The 22,084-nt window shown below is 38.7% G+C and overlaps 1 protein-coding gene across 4 annotated transcripts in view; it reads left to right on the top strand.

Moving 5' to 3' along the window:
- Positions 1 to 22,084, top strand: part of PKN1 (protein kinase N1) — a 74,741-nt gene that overhangs the window by 29,021 nt on the left and 23,636 nt on the right. For 2 of the 4 annotated variants that reach the window (XM_087924658.1, XM_026696262.2), the window contains exon 2: positions 16,316 to 16,616. In XM_087924658.1, the coding sequence (XP_087780784.1) occupies positions 16,316 to 16,616 (301 nt within the window). Of the gene's footprint in view, positions 1 to 11,194; positions 11,334 to 16,315; positions 16,617 to 22,084 lie in introns of those variants that run through there. The other 2 variants (XM_026696260.2, XM_026696261.2) reach the window with 2 other exon arrangements.

Below are 22,084 nucleotides of genomic sequence, written 5' to 3'. Positions count from 1 at the left end.
ATTTTTGGAAAATGCATAGGTGGGTTTTCAATACTGCAAATACTTTTCAAAATCAAATTCAGTTGCAAAATTGTCAGATATTACTGGCGTGATTTGGGTCCTGGGAGAGTTTTAAGGGCAGAAATGCACTCCCACTCCAACCCTTATTTTAAGCTGGGGTGGGCTACAATTTGATAGTATGGTGTTATTATGCAGCCGATGCACTATGTGCTGTCTGCCTGAGGTAATTGGTTGGCTTCCCCAAATAAATGGTCAACTGTCCATTTGCTTCAGAGGGTTTATGTAATGCCGGCTGTGGACATATTAAGTTGCATTGCAGGTTTTTACTGTAAGTCTTGGTTTCCAGTCAGAGCAATATCTCCAGCCAGTTCCCTTTTAAAATAAAAAGGATGTCTGAAACCTGCTAGCTCTTTGATGGCTTAAGTCCAATTCATGTTCAGCTGTCTCCTGCTTGTAATCCTTTAAATTCCTGATTTTTGTTTCACTTGTTTTGGGTTTTTGTTTTGTTTATTTTGAGCTTTTGTTTTGTATCCTACATATGAATTAGGAGTACTTTCTCAATGGTTGGTTTACCATTGGCATCCATTCATCCAACTAATGAGATTCTACAAAATATTATTATGTAACAATAGTATCTCTGGAAATCTTTGTTATGTCAAGGTTACATGACTCACTGCATTGCATCTTTAGGTTTTCAGTACTTCTGCTACTTAAAGTTCAGAACTATTTTATTAAAAAAAATAAGTATGCGGGTATTTGTGACCAGTGGTTGGCAGCAGAATTAGATGTTTTGGAGCTTTTGCTGCTATCTAGTAGTTGTGCTGATTTTGACATCTGAGCTGTGGCAGTTCAAGTGTTTGTGTGTGTGTGTGTATACACATTGAGAGAAAGCTTGCTGACTACCGATACTCTCAGAATTTTGCTTCATGAAGCAAAATATAGCACTTCATTAACAATTGGGAATTCTTTTTCTCAGTTTTTTGTGCTCTCTTCAGTGATGGTACATAAGTACTTGCTATCTTATTTTGTCACGTTTCTTGTCATTTCAAGTTAGTTCCACACAAGATTGTTCCGCCTAAAATATGTGTATTCCCTTGGAAAAAGACATGAACATTACAAATGTATTGATTACATACTGTATTCATCCTGCTGGCGATAAGGATTATATAGTCATGCTACAATCAGTAAATTTTGAAAGTTGAGAGCAGCATACCAGCAACCCGTATCAGAAATGGAAATACTGTAGGCTGAATGAATCACATGATCCACATCAAGGGAGAAACTAATTTATTTCAATACACTTCTGTAGAGCTCAGTTCTCTGATGTCTTATGAAGACTATGCTCTTTCATCTTTGAAGGCCAGAAGTAAAGAATTAGGCTACTTGAGGTACATTTTCCTTCACCTCAGTCACCTCACTGTTGCTGATTCTCTTTGCTTGATGGGTTTGGAGAAGGTTAATGCAAACTCTGCACATAAGGCAAATGTTTTCCTTCAGCCTAATTACTGTGTTTATTCACCTGCAGGACTATACTCATGATTTAAGAAGGACAGGAAGGGTGAAAGGAAGAAAATATATTTTTGTTGCCACTTAGTAGAAATCTGGATGTTAGCGACACTAGTAAAAATCCCCAGGTATTCTTTTTTCCTAGAAAACAAAACCATGTGCGCATCTGCCTATATTTGATTTGAAGGTGTACAATATGCATAATCCAATAGTAGTTTCTTCATCAAGTGGATGGTAGAAAATCAGTTCTAACTGGATATATCTACTGAATGACAAAACTCTATGAAAGGTAGTTGCTTACACAAGGGATCTTTCATTTACCATGACCATAAAAAGTATAATATGTTTTATGAATCTGTAGACACTATTTAACACTATATGCATAAGAAAGATGGATTGCAAGCTCAGATCTGATACAGTCCTATTATACTGGGAATGAGCAATTCTGGGTCCCAAAAAACCTCCAGATTATACTGTTGAAATGTGGCAGCAAACCTACCATTTGCTCATATTTTCTGAATAATTTTGGTTTGTCATAAATTAGACTGTTGATATATGACAATATGGCATAAGAGGGAGGTAAAACTGAGGTAAACCAACACATTCTGGATATTGTGGCATGCCCATGAATTATTGATTATAAATACCCAGAACTCAAGTTGAAAGTCAAGTCTCCTTCAAAATAAACATATCTCTTTGATTTGACACAAAATCCCATAATAATTTTTAGAAAATAAAAAATAGTAAGTAGATATAGCCCAGTACTTCCCTTGGAACTATACCCACCTGTCCAGTAAAAAAAACAGATAAAAGTGATAGAAAGTAAGATGATTCTGGGGTCTTTGAGAAGATGGCAGATTAGCAACCTTGGCAATTTACTTTCTGATATATGGACATGTAATGGTTGGCCATATTGCTATTGCAGCTATAGAGCGCAGTGGTGCAGTGGTTAGAATGCAGTACTGCAGGCTACTTCTGCTGACTGCAGTTTGGCAGTTTGAATCTCATCAGGCTCAAGTTTGATTCATCCTTCCATCCTTCCGAGATGGGTAAAATGAGGACCCAGATTGTTAGGGGCAATATGCTGACTCTGCAAACCACCCAGAGAGGGCTGTAAAGCACTTTGAAGCGGTATATAAGTCTAAGTGCAATTGCTATTGCTATTTAGTAACAGCACCCAAAGCATCGGTCAGAATTGTGGCTGCAGAGCCCCTTAGTGTCATATTCATTTCAATTAGCAGGATAGGATCTAATCCTTGATTATTATGAGCATTAAAATAAAATGCGATCCTAATGACTTGTACCCAATTTACACATTGCCATTTTAATTCATTAAAAGTTAGAAGAGAGAGGTTGTTCTGTCCTAGGCTCCAGTGAAAAAGGATTGAGTCTGATTTAAAACAAAATAAAATGAACAAAAAGGCAAATCTAATTGCTGCAAGGGCAAAACATAATTTTGTGGCAGCTTCTGGCATCTATTGAAAAAGAACAAGGGAGGATATTATCTCCATGTTTCCTCTCATCCTCTGTGAAAGCCATAGTCAGTCTAAAATAAGGCTAGAAAAAAAGATATTTTTTTAAAATTCCTGCTGCCTAGATTTCTTAGGCCTTCAGGGCTTTCTTCAAGCTATTTTGTGCAGAAATAGTTGCTTTCCTTTTATAGCTGTGCTGAGTGCTGCTCCCAAGGGGGCCCCTATCACTGAGTAAAACTGGAGCAGAGCATCATATTCTCTATAGAATCCCAGACTACTCTCAAGTTTGGATTTAAGGTAGCTTTTTGAGACTGAGAGCTCTGTAACAGATTTGGGTCTTAATCCATTGTATTACAGATAAAAATATTTTACCCCATACTATTCAGGAAAGTATGTTCCTTTGCTCTTCTCTTTTCATTTTGTAGGGATGTACAGTTACTCAGGTTGGAAGCAACAAAGGTGCATTGGATATAGCATGGCCATGTGCCCGATACTGGTTACCAGTTCCTTAACAGAATCATCTCTTTTCCTGGGCTTGAATGGTAGGTGCACCAGGCCTGGGAATGGCTGCATTTGAATAAAGGTGGTCATAGGCCGTGATAACTTGTAACCAACTCTTCAACACTTTCTTAAACATATTTTCCTGACACCGCAGATGAAGGCCCAAGAAAAGGCATGCTTTTTAAAAAAAGTCATTCCCAACAGCTATAGCCACTGTGCTCATCCCTGATCCAAAACACCTGTTATACTTCAGACCTTAACAATTACACTATATGAAAAACCATATTCTGTGCTTATTTACATGTGTGTTAAAAATTACGATTGGTATAACTTTCTAGTGAAGCCAATGTCTACTGATCGTTTTTGTAGTGAATTAGAAGAGAAGCAGCTGGCTTCTTTCGTGGAATATACTCAAGCAGAAGTTGAACGTACATGTGTTAGAAATGCAAAGCGCAGTGATAGCAAATGTAAGCACTGTTTTCGCAGGCTGAATCTGACTTGCTAAATCAGCCAAAGAAATGAGCTCAGCAAAGAATTAACAATAATAGAACCAGTTAAGCAACACAACTCATGAACAATATAATTGCATAAATACATTTCTTTAGCTATTGGGTTGAGGTTTCTACCTGATGTTTATGCAATGTGTATTGTGCATTTGGCAATCTTTTTTTTTTTTTAAAGAAAACTACACACACGAAGTACAAGTGGGAAAACAACATCTAAATCCAGGAATTCCAGGATAGGGAATAGGATTCCTGATCTGAATCCTGATACCGACAATTTTAAAAGCACTACTGAATTTTCATAGTAGGCAGGCAGCATTATTTTTCTTCGGCCTGAAATGGAGCTTCTGAGACTTGGAACGTGTGCTTAACTGATGCTCCCTCACCCTCACTGAGACTTCCAAATGATTCCAGCCAATGGTAATAGAGATGGAACACGTAATGCGTGCTTTATTTGGTAATGTGTCCTTTTCAACTCTCAATGGCTGTCTGGTGGATTATTACTTTTTTTTTAAAGCCAGCTGTGGGACATTAGGACTCTCAGAATAATGTAAGAAGAAACCAGCTGGGAATTTTTTTAAAACATTTTTTTCTGAGTTTTGAAAATTTCAAGCTCCCATATCAGATATTATAGCCTATCTTGCTTTTAATTGTGATCAAAATTATACCATGCAGAGACCAGCATTTGGAGTGCTACAAACTTTTAAAACTTTTTAAATTAAAATATTCTATTTACTCCCTTAAAATGCTAAGAAAATAACATAAGTTGATCAATAAACTAGAGCAAAATAGATAACATAATATCTGATATTTTGTACAACTGGACTGAAACAGACTTACCTGGAGATAAAAAATTGGAGGAAATATATAGTTGGTGCAATTATTACAACCAATGCATCCTTTTTCCAAGGACAAATAGAATAGTATAATATGTCAGAGTTACTTACTCACCTGATGTGTGAAGTGACCTGAATAAAGCAAAAACAACATAATTTGTTACAATGGGTGAGAAATATACACGTGAGAGCATACTGTCTGTATAATTTAGTTAAGCCAGAATTTTCAAATACTACTGTATATCCTAGGAAATATAGTCAGTCTATAGAAACTATAGAATATTATACTTAACAATAATTTTCAGAAGATTACTAAATCTGTGTTTGATTCCCCATCTAATATCTGTATTAAACATGTTATAAATGTAGAGAGAATTCCAGTTCAAGTGTATGCGAAGGATTGATAACTAGCAAATCTGGAATAAATACTGGAAAGAGAAAAGCACATGCAATTTCACAAGCTGTACTAATGTCCATGGGCAACATAATAATAAACACCAGTACAATTAATATGTAGAATAGTACATATTAATATCTAACAAATGCATCACAGATGGAATTCTGGATTTATTTTGTTTTGTTTTTCTGTGCTAGTGTTTGACTGAATGTATTTCAACAGCCGGGAACCAGCTGCTTCACCTTTAGATATAAAGTGGATATATACATTATAACATTGTACAATTATTTTTATTTCCTTCCAATGCTGTATGCAGTGAGTCCATTAGCTTGCATATTTCATTGGAGCAGGGTATCTTTTGCTATTCCCTGTGCTACAGCAACAAATGCTAGCTTGAATTATCTATACAGCCCATTGTCTTTTCCTGACAGCTGGCTCATGACACAAGCCTGTTTGAGGGTTCTAAGCATCTGCACATCTAAAATTACTTATCTCATTTCTGTGTCATCTGGATTATATGCATATGCACAGCATAATTATATGCCCTCTTTTCTTGAGAAAAACTTTTGTAGTCTGTAATCTTCAACAACACAAGCAAGATAAGCTGACTGACATGAAAATCCAGCTTGATGGGTCAAAAGGCAAGCTGTACATGAATTAGCTTTTGGAGGTCTGTTGGCTGACAGGATCAGATGTCTTTTGGGCATAGGTTTTTCTACAGTTGTAAAAATGGTTAACACTTCCTATCTCATAGTGTGGAGCCCTGGGCATCATAATACATTGAGCTGAAGTTTTCTTGCTTGTTTTAGTTAATAGCATTTACCTTATTCCTACAGCAGAGCCAGAACATCCTCTACTGGGTATCCTTGTTCCATTCACTCCAGACACAGGGCTAGAGGGAATTCTAATGTAGATTTTCATAGGAAAGGATACCTCTTTTCTCAGTTTCTGCCCAGCTTTGCTCCAAAAATAAGTGAGCTTTCTGCCAAAAAGAAGTTTTACATCATCCAGTGAGTGCTTTCACTTTGTGCCTAGATATAGCCTTTCATAACCAAGATCAATTCAGTCTTTCACAAGGATTAGGACATGATTCATTCTACTTTCTGCCCCTTCCTCAAGACAAAGCTAGAGAAGAACTACTACAAACCAGGTAGCAGCCAAGACTTCAAAATGTACTTGAGTAAGGAAAGTGGATTTCAGAATCTCAGTTAGCCCCTCCAGATTTTCTTTCAACAGTGTCACCAGACTGTTACGTTTTATTGAATATGATCTTCACATGAGTGAAATTTATTTCAAGTTAGTCTGTAAGACTCAGAATAAACTCTCCTCATTGAGAATTCTGACGCACTTTTAAGAATGCAACAATCTTCATCACCTTTGACTTTTACAGAGGCATTTCTAGTGTTTCCCCTTCTGAAGGTTCTCTCTAAAGACGGCTATAGCACGTCGCATTATAGTATAGAATGTCTTCTTTCAGACGGAGGAAAATAATACATGAGATTTAACCATTAAGGTTCTCTTTTCACACAGAAGATGGTCCATCCAACCCACAAAGATATTACTATAGTACAAAATAAGGGGAAATACATATTAGGCGGCCCATCAATATGTGCAACCGGTGTATAGTATATAGTTTAACCATGTCTCCTTTATTCCTAATTTTCTCAAGTATTCTTTTGTGGGCTTTCTTTCTGGTTTGTCATTCTGAAACTGCAAAAAGAAACTATCTCCTCTCACAGGAAGCTGCATCAGAACTCTTTCTAGGCTAATATTGTCTTGGGAGTGATAAGGAGATTCTGTAGAATTTCCTGTATCCTAAGAGAGCTTTCATGGTAAGTCCAATATATCATTCCAGGCTCTTTTTCCTATTATGAAAACTCATTTTTATATATTTGGAGGTATCCCTGTATAGCTTCATGTTCTATTTTTACTCTGAAGAATTCAGTCTCAGATCTTTAGGATAAATATTGTAGGAAATGCGTGGTAGACATGGAACAGCTTGTTTATTTGACTTCCATTAGATATATTTGCACCTCACGGTTGACATACATGACTTTTGAACTTTTCCCATACTTGCGCAGCTTTGCCTTCTGTGTCCAGAATGCAGGAAAAAGTCCTAAAAGTAAATGGAGTTTTGTCCCGTATAGAATCATGCTGGCCTTAGTTTTGCTGGCCTAACATTAGCTAAAGAGCTTTCCTCCCTCTTGCCTTGACCTTTGCATTGCAGTGTCTGCTACGCTGTGTTAAGGTCAGCTCTGATTCTGAAGGAAGTGTGGTGAGTCAGCAGCAACTTCATTTCCTGCATTGCATCAGAAGGTTCCAGAGCAGGCACAGAGGATGTTCAGAGCATGACTTGGCCTGAGTCCCACTCAAGGCTGAGAGAGAGCCAGTAAGACACACATGTCCCAAACCTCAAGAAATTCAGTCTAAGCCTGCAAGTGCCATTTCGGTGAGATTCATCTTCACAGCCATGCTATCAGATTCCTTTTGTTTACACATCCTGACAGGACAGTGACCTTCCTGAAAACATTGGCCATATCTATACTTTTGGGTGACTTGCTCTGTAATATGGGCTTTGTTCCTTCTGGCTGCTTGCTTCCTCAGTACAAACAGTATGACATTTTATGCAAAATGATTTAATAGTTTTGTGAATCATAGCCACTGGGACTGATATAAATTCACAAACTCCATTTTGAATTTATGGAATATTTTCTAATCCAAGACTGATCATATGGAGAAACATAACAAAAGGGTTGCAGATAAATCACATTAAATAAGTTACTTCATGTAAAAAAGAAAAAGAAATCCTTACAGATCATGTGAAAGAACATTTTTGAAAAGCCAACGCATTTCTGTGCTAAAGTAATGAACCCTCAGTGATGATATTAATGAGAGATTAGTTACTCCTGCAGAATTGCTTGTTTTATCTGATCAATGTTAGAAGGATATACTTTTCATAGTAGATTTGTTTCTGATGTACCAGTTAAGTATTGATAGATTTCTTGATATATTGATGTTTTTACTGTTCATTGGGTTGGGAGTGACCTTAATTTATTGTTTTAATTACCGTATTTCTCCAACAATACGGCCTCCACCAATAGGAAGGCCCAGCATGATTTCTAGGCATGAGGTGAAATTAAGCCCCGCCCCCAAAATTTAGGCCTATTTAAACCATGCATTTCCCCACCATTTCTCACATAATTTGTTAGAACTACGCAAGGTGAGGAGAAATGGGAAGGGAAGTGGGGGAGAAAACTTGCCTTTAGGAGTGCCATGCAGGTAGCCTAGGCTAGAATACCCTGATCTACTACCGATAGAAGCTCCCCAAAGGCAGAGTGACCAGCTGCTTCTATCGGCCGACTCTGACTTTGGGGAGCTTCCATCGGCCGATAGAAATGGCCTTGTGAGGGGAGCTCACATCAGTTGTCTTTGAATCTACCAGCAGGGCAGGAGAGAAACCACACGCGCATCTGTGTCTGGATGAAAATTGTGAGATTGCGACAGAGGGAATGGGAGAAAATGCCTTAGCCCAAATGTATTTTTGTTTTGCTTTCTTGCCCATTCTCTGATCAATCTCTCTTTAAGCCTAAAGTCGCCCAGGTCTCCCTCAGCTAAAAGAGAGGGGAGGTCTCCAAAGACCATTCCGAATCTCCGCCATTTGAGAGGACCAAACTCATTGCTTCTCAAAGTTAGACCCACAAGTTTTTCAAAAGTTCTTCTGAATTGCCTCCGATGTCCGATGAAATCAAGAAATGTCTCGTGATTGAACTCAATAAAAAAAAAAGAACCTGCACCTCGTCGCCAAGTCCCTGGTTTCATGGCTCCTCTCTCGTCCCAAATTATGCCGAAATAAGGGATTCCGAGGCTGGCGTTGGTTAATTGGTTAATGACTGGCACTCTTTCAGGCGCTCAGAGAGAGAGAAAAGGAGGCGTCGCTGAAGTTATCAGACTCCCCCCAACTGTTAGCAGCGCCACCCGTGAGCTGTGGCAGGATTGCCTCGGATCATGTGCAGAGTGCCTTCGCCATTCAGCTCCCCCCACCATGACTTAAGGTTCATACTAAAATTAGGCCTTTCCAACCAGCCGCTGCAAATATTCGGCCCTCACCAGAGCAATAGAAAGGACGGTTTAGCTTCTTTCCTGCCCTTCTTCGCTCCAGCTCCCTCCTGCCCTCCTGTGCCACGGCGGCGACCCTTTCACACTCACCCCGTTTCCCTACCGCATTCCTACGAGGACCGCTCCTGCGTCTCCTTTCAGGAGCCCGCCCGATCTCCCTTCTAAGGTTAGTCGAGCTCTGCTGCCTCCTCTTCCCTCCCTGGCGCCCCCCCTCACTCCCCAAACCAGCGGCTGCAGCAGGTAAAGGGAGGTTGGCTGCCCTGGGACTTTGGCAGGGTGCCCGGAAAAGGTCTGGCCTGGGGAGGGGAGGGCAGCAGTGGGAACCCTGCAGATGCTGAGACCTTCCCTCGCCAGAAGGGCTTGGCCGACCCAGTGCAGGGACAAGGGCTAGTAGGGGTGGTGTGTGTGTGTGTGTGTGTGTGTGTGTGAGAGAGAGAGAGAGAGAGAGAGAGAGAGAGAGAGAGAGAGACTCAGCTTGCTTCACTTCTGCTAAGAAAAGTTTGCAGCCGCTATCCCATGCGCACTCCCCTCGCCATGAAGCCATTTCTATTGGCCGATGGAAGTGGCTGGTGACTCTGCCTTTTGGGAGCTTCCATCGGCCGATAGAAACGGCCTTGAGAGTGTGCGTGGGGCGCTCCTCTCAGGAGCGCCCTGTGGGCAGCCACGCCTCACCCCAAAGCGGCTGGTGACTCTGCCTTAGAGGAGCTTCCATCGGCTGATAGAAACAGCTTCGTGGCGAGGTGAGTGCGCGTGCTTATCCCGAGGCCGCTTCTACTGGCCGATAGAAGTGGCTGGTGACTCTACCTTTGGGGAACTTCCAGTGGCAGCCTCATGGAGAGGTGAGTGCACATGGGGCACTCTAGGTGGAGGTGTGTGTGGGGGAAGAAATTAAGTCACCCCCAAAAAGACGTCCTAGCCATTTTTGGGGGGCTCAAAAAAAAAATATACCGGCCTTATTTTATGAGAAACACGGTATTAGCTTTGTAGCCAGTAGAAAAAAATGCTGCAATCTTCCTTCTTACTTGCATTCTATCAATATGGAAGTAAACCAAATCATTATATAAAGATAATATATTTTCAAAAGGTGAGAAAATAGCTATTCTCTGTTAGTTTGCTCTTCACAACAGTCTTTAGCACATGTTGAAATTACTTTGAATCCAAAATAGCCTTAATTTGTTCAGATCAGTCTACCACCTTTTGCCCTTTGTGCTTTATGCTCTCCACTGGTTTTCTTAGTTTGAAGAAAATCCTGAGGAATGTAAAAACTTTCTTACTGTTTTGTTACCTATGTGTAAGTTGGGCGACTATATAAATGTGTTTGTTAAAAAAAATCAAGTAAATTAGCAATTTTAATTGAGCCATATAAAGAAGTTACCCTAGCTGTAATTTTGGAATCCTCCTACCCTTTGAAATTTCACTCTCAAATATATAGGAAGATAAAGTAAAGAATTGAGAGAAAGGGGAAGACTGAGAATATTGTGGTTAGAGGGGGTTGAAAAAAGAGGATACAAAGAGCGAGAAATTGGGTATGGATGTGATGGAAGGAAGTTTGCAAAATTGGAAAGATATGAAGTAAATGTAGGGAATGGTCACTAGATTTATTTATATTGATTATATTATTTACATTTGTTTTGCTTTTCTATCTTAAATTTATTTTACTTATTTTAGTTCCCCTCTTCATGTAATAACAGTGCTTAATTGCATAGAGAATAACATGATAGATATGTATTTATGTGAAATTAACTCACAAAGAGAATGAATATACGAGCCTCGTTTTCATTCCTCCAGTTGGCCTCTGTTTTGGTGTTACTAGCAAATGCAGGAACTGTATTAGGAAGTGGTTTATTTGCACACAAGCTGGAAGAGCTGTTTGAGTCAATATGCAGGAAGTGAGGGTGCAGTCAGCACACAGTAGCAAGCAAACCAGTGGCCTGTTGTTTTATCCTCTGGCTCTCGGATGTCCTTTTCGGAACCAGACACAAGCTCTGAGCATGACCTGGAGGTACTAGCTTTGAAAGGGAGATTGAGGTGGTTGGGAAATCCTCGTCTTTTTTCTTGCGTTTTTCTTGAGAGGGAGGCTGTTGTGCCAGCCTTGTAACAGCATGAATATGGACGTTAAATGGGTCGAGGAATTTCAAATTAAGTGAGGAATTAGTCTGGAGAAACATTGTGGCATAAATACAGAGACATGGGTGTGTATCCTGTATCATAAAGTGTGTGTTCCTGGTTTGAGATCCATGGTGATTTTCCCACAAATGACCTGGAAGTTTGAATTCTTAATCTGCTCTGCATTGGATGTGCATAGCAGATTGGTGTCTGATCTAAAATATCTCTGAATATTACAGAATATAAAGACTTAAAGAAGTTTAATTTTATATGGAAGGAGAGCCTTGTGTAAGACTGGGTAAGGGGGTGCATATCCACAGGTTTAATCAGGCCAAATATCACCTCACGATGTGAGGACAGGGTGCTTGCTATTAGCCTTTCTTTTCTATGCAATACATTCTCTCTCCTTTTCTCTCTCTCTCTCTCTCTCTTATAATCACTTTGTGTAAGTTGTTGAGGAGTGGTGGTAAGAGTGGTGTGTTTGGTGATCTCGATGGATTGCAGGATAATATTGAGGGCCATGTGTGAAGCAGGAATGATGGCAAATAGGAGCAATAGAGTTGTGAGTTTGTTGAGAGGAGCACAAATACTTTGTATTAAGAAAGAGAAAGACTACAATATTTTACAGTAGAATATATTTGATATCCTAAAGTCTTTATATATTGGCTAGAATTATTTTTTAAAACATCATTTTTTGTTCATCAGAGAGCAAATCCATGCAGGTTTTTGTTCATTTAGAGAATTCTGTCTGCATCATTCCTCGCTCCAAACATTTAATGCACCTTCTTTCTCTCTTTCCCCCTTCCCATTCACTTTAGTGTAATATTTTAGCTATTCTCAATACTATCTTCTCTGATTCTTTAGGTTTACCCTATGTTGGGAAATGACAATTAATACATAGGAAGAAAAAAACCCTTCCCCCACAAATGTTTGGAGCATTGTTTCTTGTTTCATGAAACATGAGAAGACAGCAGCTGCCTGTTGTATTTTCTAGCCCACTTCTTAAATTCCCGTCAGGAGGGTTCTCACATGTTATTATGTTATTGAATGAGCTGCAAGGAATGTCATTTGACTACACAACTGATTATTTTGGGATTGTAGTCTGCAGTTGGAATATTGTAATTGCTTCTGACTTCCGGGACCAGAAGAATCTACTGGCCTTATTTCCCATTCCAAGTTGGCACCAATTTGTCCATTATCAGTGACTAAGTGTTTTTAATTTTTACTCAATTCCTCTCCTTAATTTTGACTTGGAGGTCCTCCTGGATTTGTGGCTTCTGCCTAAGGAGCGGATGACACAGCAAGGCTAGGGAGATTTTACTGACAGGCATTTTGTGTGCCGACTACACCCATTACTGAACCAGGAGATATTACGCAGAACAGTAATCTAGCCCTGGTCACTTCCTAGCTGGATTACTGCAATTTCCTCTGTAAGGATGATTCAGGAGGTCCATCTGGAAATTATAACTGGTCCCAAAATGCAGCAACTGGGGCTAGTTTTGGACATCTATATTTTGCGCATATTACATCAATGTGTATGAGCTTCTCTGAGTCCCAGGGGTTTTGTTGGGAGAGATACAATTCAAGGTTATTGGTGGCTATTACCCTTGAAGCCATGGATAGCTTGGATAGCTAGGTTACTTAGGCGACTGTCTTTCCTTGAGCGTACCTATCCATCACATCCAGTTACAGGTAGTCCTCGACTTTCAACAATTTATTTAGTGACTGTTCAAAGTTACAATAGCACTGAAAAAAGTGACCTATGACTGTTTTGCACAGTTACAGTTACTTTGCACCATCCTCATGGTCACATGATCAAAATCCAGATGCTTGGCAATTGGTTCATACTTACAACCGTTGCAGTGTCCCGGGGTCATGTGATCCCCATTTGTGACCTTCTGACAAGCAAAGTCGATGAGGGGAGCCAGATTCACAGATTTCAGTTTACTAACTTATCAACTGCAGTGATTTACTTAACAACTGCGGCAAGAAATACCATAAAATGGGGCAAAACTCGCTTAACAAATTCTCACTTCACAACAGAAATTTTGGGCTTGATTTTGGTCATAGGTCGAGGACTGCCTGTAGATGGATGGGTGAGCTTCAAGACTTTTCTGTTAAATGCTGTCATCTAATGGGATCTAAGACTTTCTTGCCTTCTGGAAGTGCTCGAAAACCTGGCTCTTCCACAGATATTGGGGTAGGATGAGGTTGGAACCTAACAAGATGGCATATTGATGTGTAGGAGAGTGTTGCCTTGGGATGCCATGTGTTTTTATTGCAATTAATTGGGTTTTTTTTCTGTTTTGTGTGTGGTTACTATATGGGTGATTTTATTAGTATTTTAAATAAATAAAAAGTAACTACAGTATATTGACAGAATCAAAAAGAATTTGATTATTATGAAATATTGTTTGTTTGATACAGACCAGCACCATACAATAAGTTTTCTTTTTATAATAAATCCTACTAAATGTTAAGCAGAGTTAGGGAGTTGAATGATACCATAAGTTGCGGTTAACTCAAATTGGAAATGAAAGTGTTTGAATTTGTGGCTGTGATGAAGAGAGAGGGGGAGATGTGATAAATAAAAGAAACATGATGTAACACATATATTGTTACTAAACTTTTCATGTATTAAATAACATATTTCTCAGAGTCAACTACAGGTATATGCGCAAAATACAACCTGGTGTTTATTGCACTTGTTTATTGTTTTGTAGATTGCTGTAAGCTCCTTTAAGAGGAAGAGTGATAGTAATACTTCTTATCTCAGTGAACAGATGGTAGAAACCTTGTGTCGTTGAAAAAAAAAATCACAAGGGTTCCACCATCTTTAAAAACAAAACAGTATTTTAAACACAGTGACTAATAAAACGCTGAAGGTAAAAAAAAAATAAAACAGCAATGGAACAAAGTGGAAAAAAAGAAGAAGAAAAGAAACAACACAAAAAGCAAACAAAATATAAATGTATTTGGAACTTTAAGGATGAATATAAAAATGTTACCATCCCTATTAAGTACTTGCATCCACAAATTATATAGACATAAATCTTGAGATAATTCCTATTTCAGCATAATTAAAATACCACACTGATCAGCTAAGATATCAGTATAGGCTGACTTGTTCCGTGTAAGCTATTTTTGGTTTTTACCCTACAGCACGGTTGTCAAATTCGATCGTGTCACGTGACGTATCATGATGTATCGTGACTTTTTTGCCTTTGCAGAGCTGGAGTGAGCATGGCCTGCATGTGATGTATCTAGCCCGCGGGCTGCCAATTGTCAGGCCTGCACAATGTTTGCAAACATCACAGGTCTACCTAATCTCCAAACTGGTGCCCATTAGGAGTTCTGTAGCCTTAATGTATAAGTCTAAGCAGGGAATTATTGACTTTGTTTGCCAAGTGAAACAAGATTGCAGTTCAGGGAGGTTGGCAGTAGTTGCTAACATGACCATCAGAAGATAGGCAGTGTAGAGATTCCAGGGGAAGGAAGGTACATTTGGATGCAGAAAAAAGTCAGAAACCAAGATTTCTGGGTTTTATTTTTAGGCGGAAAGGGTGATGAGAGGGAATGTAATTGGCATGGGCTTCAAATTAGATTCTAGTTCTGAGGAGAAAATGAGGTTACAGTAAAAAAATAGAATAGAGATTAAGTAGAGTCAAATGTTATCCTTGATCCATTTTTATTTTTCAGCCCTGCAGCTAATGCAATTGTATATCTGTTTCTCTCCTGTTTCTTATTTTCCTAGCAGGAATTCACTATTAATACAATAATACAATATATAAGTTAATGAATTATTTGGAGGTTTTTTTTTTATTAAAATGTAACTGAACTTGGCTCATGAATTCTCCTTGCTTCCTTCAGGCATGACTGCTGGGAAATTGGAATATTTGTTATAACCAAACCCTACCTGTGATTAATCTTGACAGAGTTTCTTTAAGGGAGGGCCAGCATCATACTATTACCAGAATTTAGTGTGCTTCAGTAAACCATATAATTTTCCAGCTTCCTGCTTTTGATAAATGGCAGAATAAGGGAGGAGTAAGAGGAATACATGCATACAAAGGCCATTTATATACCTTTAATAATATATCATCATTAGGCTTATGCTTGTGTGAATATTAATAATTTAGTTTAATAAAAAATAAATGCTAACTTTTACAAATTTGGATTAGATTTAGATTTAGTTTTCAACAACTAAGAGGTTCTTTTAAAAAACAAGTTTAAACATTTAAATCAGGGCTGTCAAACTCGCAGCATGCAGGCTGAATTCCTCAAATGCTGGCCACGCCCACACCTGGTTTAGCGAAGGGGGGGAAAGATCATGATACGTCACGTGACAACGCTGTGATGATGCAAGTTTGATACCCCTGAATTAAATGAACTGCAGGTAGCCCTTGACTTACAACCACAATTGAGCCCAAAATTTGACAAACAAAGACAATTGGGGAAGTTGGGTTTGTTTAATGGCCATGTGACACATTAACAACCATGATGATTCATTTAACAACTGTAATTAAAATCAGGTTTTGTCACATGATAACTTGTTTAATGACCGCATTGCTTAGCAACTGAAATTCCACTCCCAATTGTGATTGTAAGTTGAAGACTACCTATATTGCATTATAGTTGCTGCTTATTTAGAGACCTTGGTGCTACTCGTTGCAATTATAATATTTTTAGGGAAGGGGTAAAATTGTTGAAAGGGTTTAACTTGCAATTTTTTTTTTCTTCCTTTTGCCTAGTTTACAGCACCAGGATATTTTCAAGGCTTTTGCGATTTCAGAAAGGAATCAAAGGGACAGAGACAAAGATGAATGTTGGTAGTCTAATGACCTCACATGTAACTTTTTTGCCATGCTTGCTTTGCAGAGTGACCGAGGCAGCTGGTCAGTCCTGGACCACCTGGGTCTGGACCAGAGCTCAGATTTTTCAGACACCAGTGTGCAACAGAAATTGGATGAAGAGAAAGAGAAAATTAAACGTGAGATCCGCAAAGAACTGAAAATAAAGGAGGGAGCAGAAAATTTGCGCAAGGCTACAACCGACCGTAAGAATCTCTCCAATGTGGAAAACTTGCTCAAGAACTCCAACCGCAAACTGGAGACGTTGCATCACCAGCTTCAGGATCTCAATGCACATATTGTCGTCAAGGACCCTGAAGAACTGGGGGGTGAGTGTGCTAAATTTTGGAAGTGGGAAAGCATGGATTAGATACTACAGGTGCAGAGAGAAGCAGTGATATAGAAAGAGAACTAAAAGAAAATCACACAAATTGTTGTCAGCTCTCAGTAGAAGAGGCACATTAAATTTCCCTAGAAGAGTTTTATGGCATTCTTAATCTGAGTTTTTAGTGGTTTCTTTGGTTAGGAAAGAAACAACCAGCAACGCCTTTTTGAAAACTGTTGGCTGATAGGAAAATTAGGCAATACCCTGGTAATGTTTGTGTTTGTCTCTGATATAACGGCTGGCACTTCAAAAGAAGCAATTACTTTGTCAAAAATTGTGCATTACTTATTTAACAGGATCTGATAGCATCTCCATATATTCTCCAGGGATTTCCTAGTACATTTTTTTTGTGTGTGGTATCTTGTATGTGTGAGAGCCAGTTTGGTCTAGTGGTTAAGGCACCAAGCTAGAACGAGACTGTGACTTGTAGGCCTGCATAAAAGTTGGCTGGGTGATTTTGGCCCAGTCCTCTCTCCACTCACAATGTCAGGCTCAGGCAACAAAGCCAGTCAGTCAATTCCTGTTGCAACTAAGTGTTGATCCCCCTTCCCAAAATGTAGACCCTGCACTTGTGGGGAAACACTAGGAAGGAAAAAAATGGTAGTAACCTGTGTATGCATGAGTATATGGAACTTGGAAATTTATCTTATCTCTGTAGACTTTCCAACACTGAAAGTAAAGGCACTTATTTGAAACCAAATACTTTGAGATTGATAAGAATGCAGCTCTGATTTGTAATACCTGTCTCATAATAATAAATTCTTCCTGCGTGAGTAATAATTCATTTGAATTATTGTTCAAGTTCTTTAACAAATTGAATTTAGTTACAGATAGGTTGATGTGTCTAGCCTATTATTTATTTATTGGTGTATTCTTTCATTTTAGCTTACTTACTAGATTTATATCCTGCCTTTCTTTCAAGAGCAACAAATGATGTGTGTAGCATCCCCTTTTCCTGTTTTTCCCCACAGTAGCAATCTCCCTTTGACATAGGTTGGATCAGTGTTTCTTAACCTTTGCAGTTTGAAGATGTGTGGACTTACACACACATCTGTCCCAAAGAGTCCACTTGAGTTTTCATGACTTGGAACTTGAGGTACAACGTTTCTGACTATTCAGATAATCAGATAATCAAAAGAGCTAGCAGAAGAAAAAAAAATCATTAAAATGCATGTATATAGATTAAAAAATATTCAAAGTGCTTTCCATCCCTCTGCTCCAATCTACAGCATTTGTCTTCCCTCTAAAATTTTGGGCTGACTAGTTTCCTCCTCTTTGTTTTAGTTATTATGGATTGTGACAGTGGCTCATTTTATATGGTAGATTATGGGGATTGTAGCCGGATAATCCAGGAGTAGTAGCTGTTGAAAAATCAACATATTACTATCAGAATCAATTTATTTTTATTTATTAAACAAATTGATATAGCTGCCCAATTCATACATAGGTGACTCCAGACAACTTATAACATCCATCCTTCCATCACCTATCTAAAAATCAATATACTTTTATTATTATGCATGCATTTTTATATTTGTGTTAGTTTTCACATTTATATTTCTATGAATGAGATCTGTCAGCCACTTTTAGTATTTTAAAAAAATACAAAGTATTAACAATCATTTATTAAGTAAAAATATCACTTGGGTTGTGCTAAACTTAGGTGTAATATCAGTATTTTAACTATATTTTCTATCTGGTTCTATATTTTAGAAAAGCACATGAAAAGAATTAATGTTAATAATCCAGATTCAGTTTGCTTCATCTGCTACAGTTAACACACAGTTCCAAAACCAAATGATTTCCTTATGTTATAGTTAGCATTATGAAACTTTAATAGAAATTGTTTAGTTGCCAAGGATTCTTTCTAAAAGCTCTTTGTATAAATCTACACTCCAGTTAGTTGGCAAGTGAAGCCTGAGAGTTCAGAAGGGCAGCAGACTTGATGAATGTTTTTTCCTCCCTTGCTTAGGGCTACCCAATCTGGGATGCGAACCACCAGATTTGGATAGTAGCACAGTGATACAGAATAATCTAACTTTGACATCTGGTGGTCATCTGAAACAGATCAGGTGGCTCTACTGTTTCACTGTCCAGTTTTTATTCCAGCCATTTCAGAGATGTGGGTAACAGAAAGATAAGCTCTTGATCTTCTCAGGCAGGAATTAATCTTATGGGACAAAAAGAATTAAAAGGAATATGCCATCTCCTATTGATGTTGTAGAGATTAAGCGAAATCAAGATGGTGCCCCTGAATTCTTTGTGTAGACCTGCTTGTGTTTCTGCTCTTATCTTTCTTGTGGAATCTTGGCCCTGCATCTTTTAGTAGAAGGTTCAGGAAGGCAAAAACTATGCTGTACACAACTAGGACTGCATCATATGTGGAAGCTGCTGAGACTTTATCAAAGAGGAAGTGGCTGCTATTGTACCTGACTCCACTCTAAAATACATGCCACAAAATGGAGGAGGAGAGAAGTTCAGAGAGTAAACAGCTGGATTAGAAATAGTTTGGTACATGGGTGTGGCGATTTCCTCTTCACTGGTGGAAGTAATGATTTTGGGCCCAGAATTCAGAACTCCTGCAAACAAAAACAAGAAATGCTACACTGAACTTTATAAGCTTTGGGGAATTGCTACTGTGATGTATTCTGTGCACCTACAGCCACTACTGATGAGAGGAGAGAATTTTAACTAGATTAATGCTAGACCCTGACTCCATTTAGTCCTAAAAATTGCATATTCTGTGGGATTACCCATTCTAAAATCATCCCATGATGCCCTGTCTTAAAAGATATGAGTTGGTCCTTTTCTTTAATCAAGACTCTGGTAGCACTTTTTTGAATAACACGTTTTATTGAAAGTCATAAGTTTTGGGGAGCTACTGTTCACATCAACAGCTCATTAGTGAAATGAGCTATTATTCCCCCCGCAAAGTCTTTTTTAAAGCATTTTTATCCTTCCCTTATTATTTTATAAGTAACTCAAGGTGGTGAATATACATAATATTGTACTGCTTCCTATTTTTCCCACAACAACAATCCTGAGAGGTGGATTGGTTTGAGAGACAGAGACTGGCCCAGAGTCATTCAGCTGGCTTTTATGCCTAAAGCAGAACTAGAATTCACAACCTTCTAATTTCTAGCCCAGCACCTTAACAATTATACCACATTTACACCTTTTAATAAAATGTGTTAATTGGAAAAAGCACTACCAGATTCCCTTTGGTTTTTTTTCTACCAGAGGCTACCATGATTCTATTCCACTAAAGTCTATAACAGGAAGCTACTTTTCTTTAAAAGTTTTGTTCTAGTTGGCTTCCTTTACTGTACAGCAAGTAACCTAATTACCAAGCAGTAAATACCAAGCCATTCTATCAGTCTTTCTTAAGAATAAGCATCTAATTTCATAGTTACATTTTTTCCCTCAGGAAATCAAAAGGAGAGAAAACATTAGTTCCAAAATTTATGATCTTACTACCATCTAATGCTGGATCCATGATATTTTGTGGATCCGGCATTAGACGGTAGTAAGGTCATAAATTTCCAATTAATTTCCAATTAATATCATCTAGGACCCAAAATGTACAGAGATAGAATATAAATTATATAAATGCTCTAATAGAGTAGCAGTGTCCACAGAATATAGATAACATATGTATTATAAAAAAAATCTCCTTCATGGTTTTATTTATTAATTACAGGTGAAACTAAAAAAATTAGAATATCGTGCAAAAGTTCATTTATTTCAGTAATGCAAGGTCAAACTAATATATGAGATAGACTCATTACATGCAAAGCAAGATAGTTCAAGCCGTGATTTGTCATGATTATGATGATTATGGCTTACAGCTCATGAAAACCCCAAATCCACAATCTCAGAAAATTAGAATATTACATGCAATCAATAAAACAAGGATTGTACATAGACTAATATCGGACCTCTGAAAAGTATAAGTGTGCATATGTACTCAGTACTTTGTTTGGGCCCCTTTTGCAACAATTACTGCCTCAATGCGGTGTGGCATGGAACCTATCAGCCTGTGGCACGGCTGAGGTGTTATGGAAGACCAGGATGCTTCAATAGCGGCCTTCAGCTCTTCTGCATTGTTCGGTCTCATGTCTCTCATCTTTCTCTTGGCAATTCTCTATGGGGTTCTGATCAGGCGAGTTTGCTGGCCAATCAAGCACAGTAATCCCATGGTCATTGAACCAGGTTTTGGTACTGTTGGCAGTGGAAAATGCTGAAAAATGAAGTCAGCATCCCCATAAAGCTCGTCTACGAAAGGAAGCATGAAGTGCTCCAAAATTTCCTAGTAGATGGCTGCATTGACTCTGGACTTAATGAAGCACAGTGGACCAACACCAGCAGATGACATGGCTCCCCAAATCAACACAGACTGTGGAAACCTCACACTGGACTTCAAGCATCTTGCAGTGTGTGCCTCTCCATTCTTCCTCCAGACTCTGGGTCCTTGGTTTCCAAATGAGATGCAAAAGTTTCTCTCATCAGAAAAGAGGACTTTGGACCACTGAGCAACAGACCACTTCTGTTTTTCTTTAGCCCAGGTGAGACGCTTCTGACGTTTGTTGTTCAGGAGCAGCTTGACAAGAGGAATACGATATTTGAAGCCCATGTCCAGGATCCATCTGTGTATGGCGGCTCTTGATGCACTGGCTCCAGCCTCAGTCCACTCCTTGTGAAAGTCCCCAACACTTTTGAATGCCCTTTTCCTGACAATCCTCTCCAGGCTGCGGTCGTCCCTGCTGCTTGTGCACCTTTTTCTTCCACATTTTTCCCTTCCACATAACTTTCTATTAATATGCTTTGATACAGCACTTTGGGAACATCCAACTTCTTTTGCAATTACCTTTTGAGGCTTTCCCTCCTTATGGAGGTTGTCAGTGGTGGTTTTCTGCACAACTGTCAGGTCAGTCTTTTCCATGATTGTGATTCCTACTGAACCAGACTGAGAGACCATTTAAAGGCTCAGGAACCCTTTGCAGGTGTTATGGCTTAATTAGCTGATTAGAGTGGAACACTTTGAGCCTAGAATATTGAACCTTTTCACAATATTCTAATTTTCTGAGATTGTGGACAGAGTAAAAACTTAGAATTCTATTAACCCTCAAAAAACAAAACAACAACTCTAAGTTGATTGAATCTTACTATTTTTTCTTGTGGCCTCATTGGAAATGTGTTCTTCAGTTGAGAAAATAGTGTGATAAATTCTATTGCTAGATTTGACATACAGTATTTCAATTGTTTAACCTTTTACACTTAATGAAATAATAACATGTTCTGTTTGTCTCTCAGTTCATCACTTTCAAGTAAAATATGTCCTGCGTTAAGTCCTTTTCATTCAGATAGGGCTCTTTCTCTGCACTAATAAGATGCAGCTGCTTTGTAACCGGC

This window comes from Pseudonaja textilis, chromosome 2, assembly GCF_049901715.1.
Source record: "Pseudonaja textilis isolate UNSWEBS1 chromosome 2, rPseTex1.2, whole genome shotgun sequence".
Lineage (NCBI taxonomy): Eukaryota > Metazoa > Chordata > Lepidosauria > Squamata > Elapidae > Pseudonaja > Pseudonaja textilis.
Note: the sequence above shows the minus strand (reverse complement) of the source record. Positions and strands in the feature narration are given on the sequence as shown.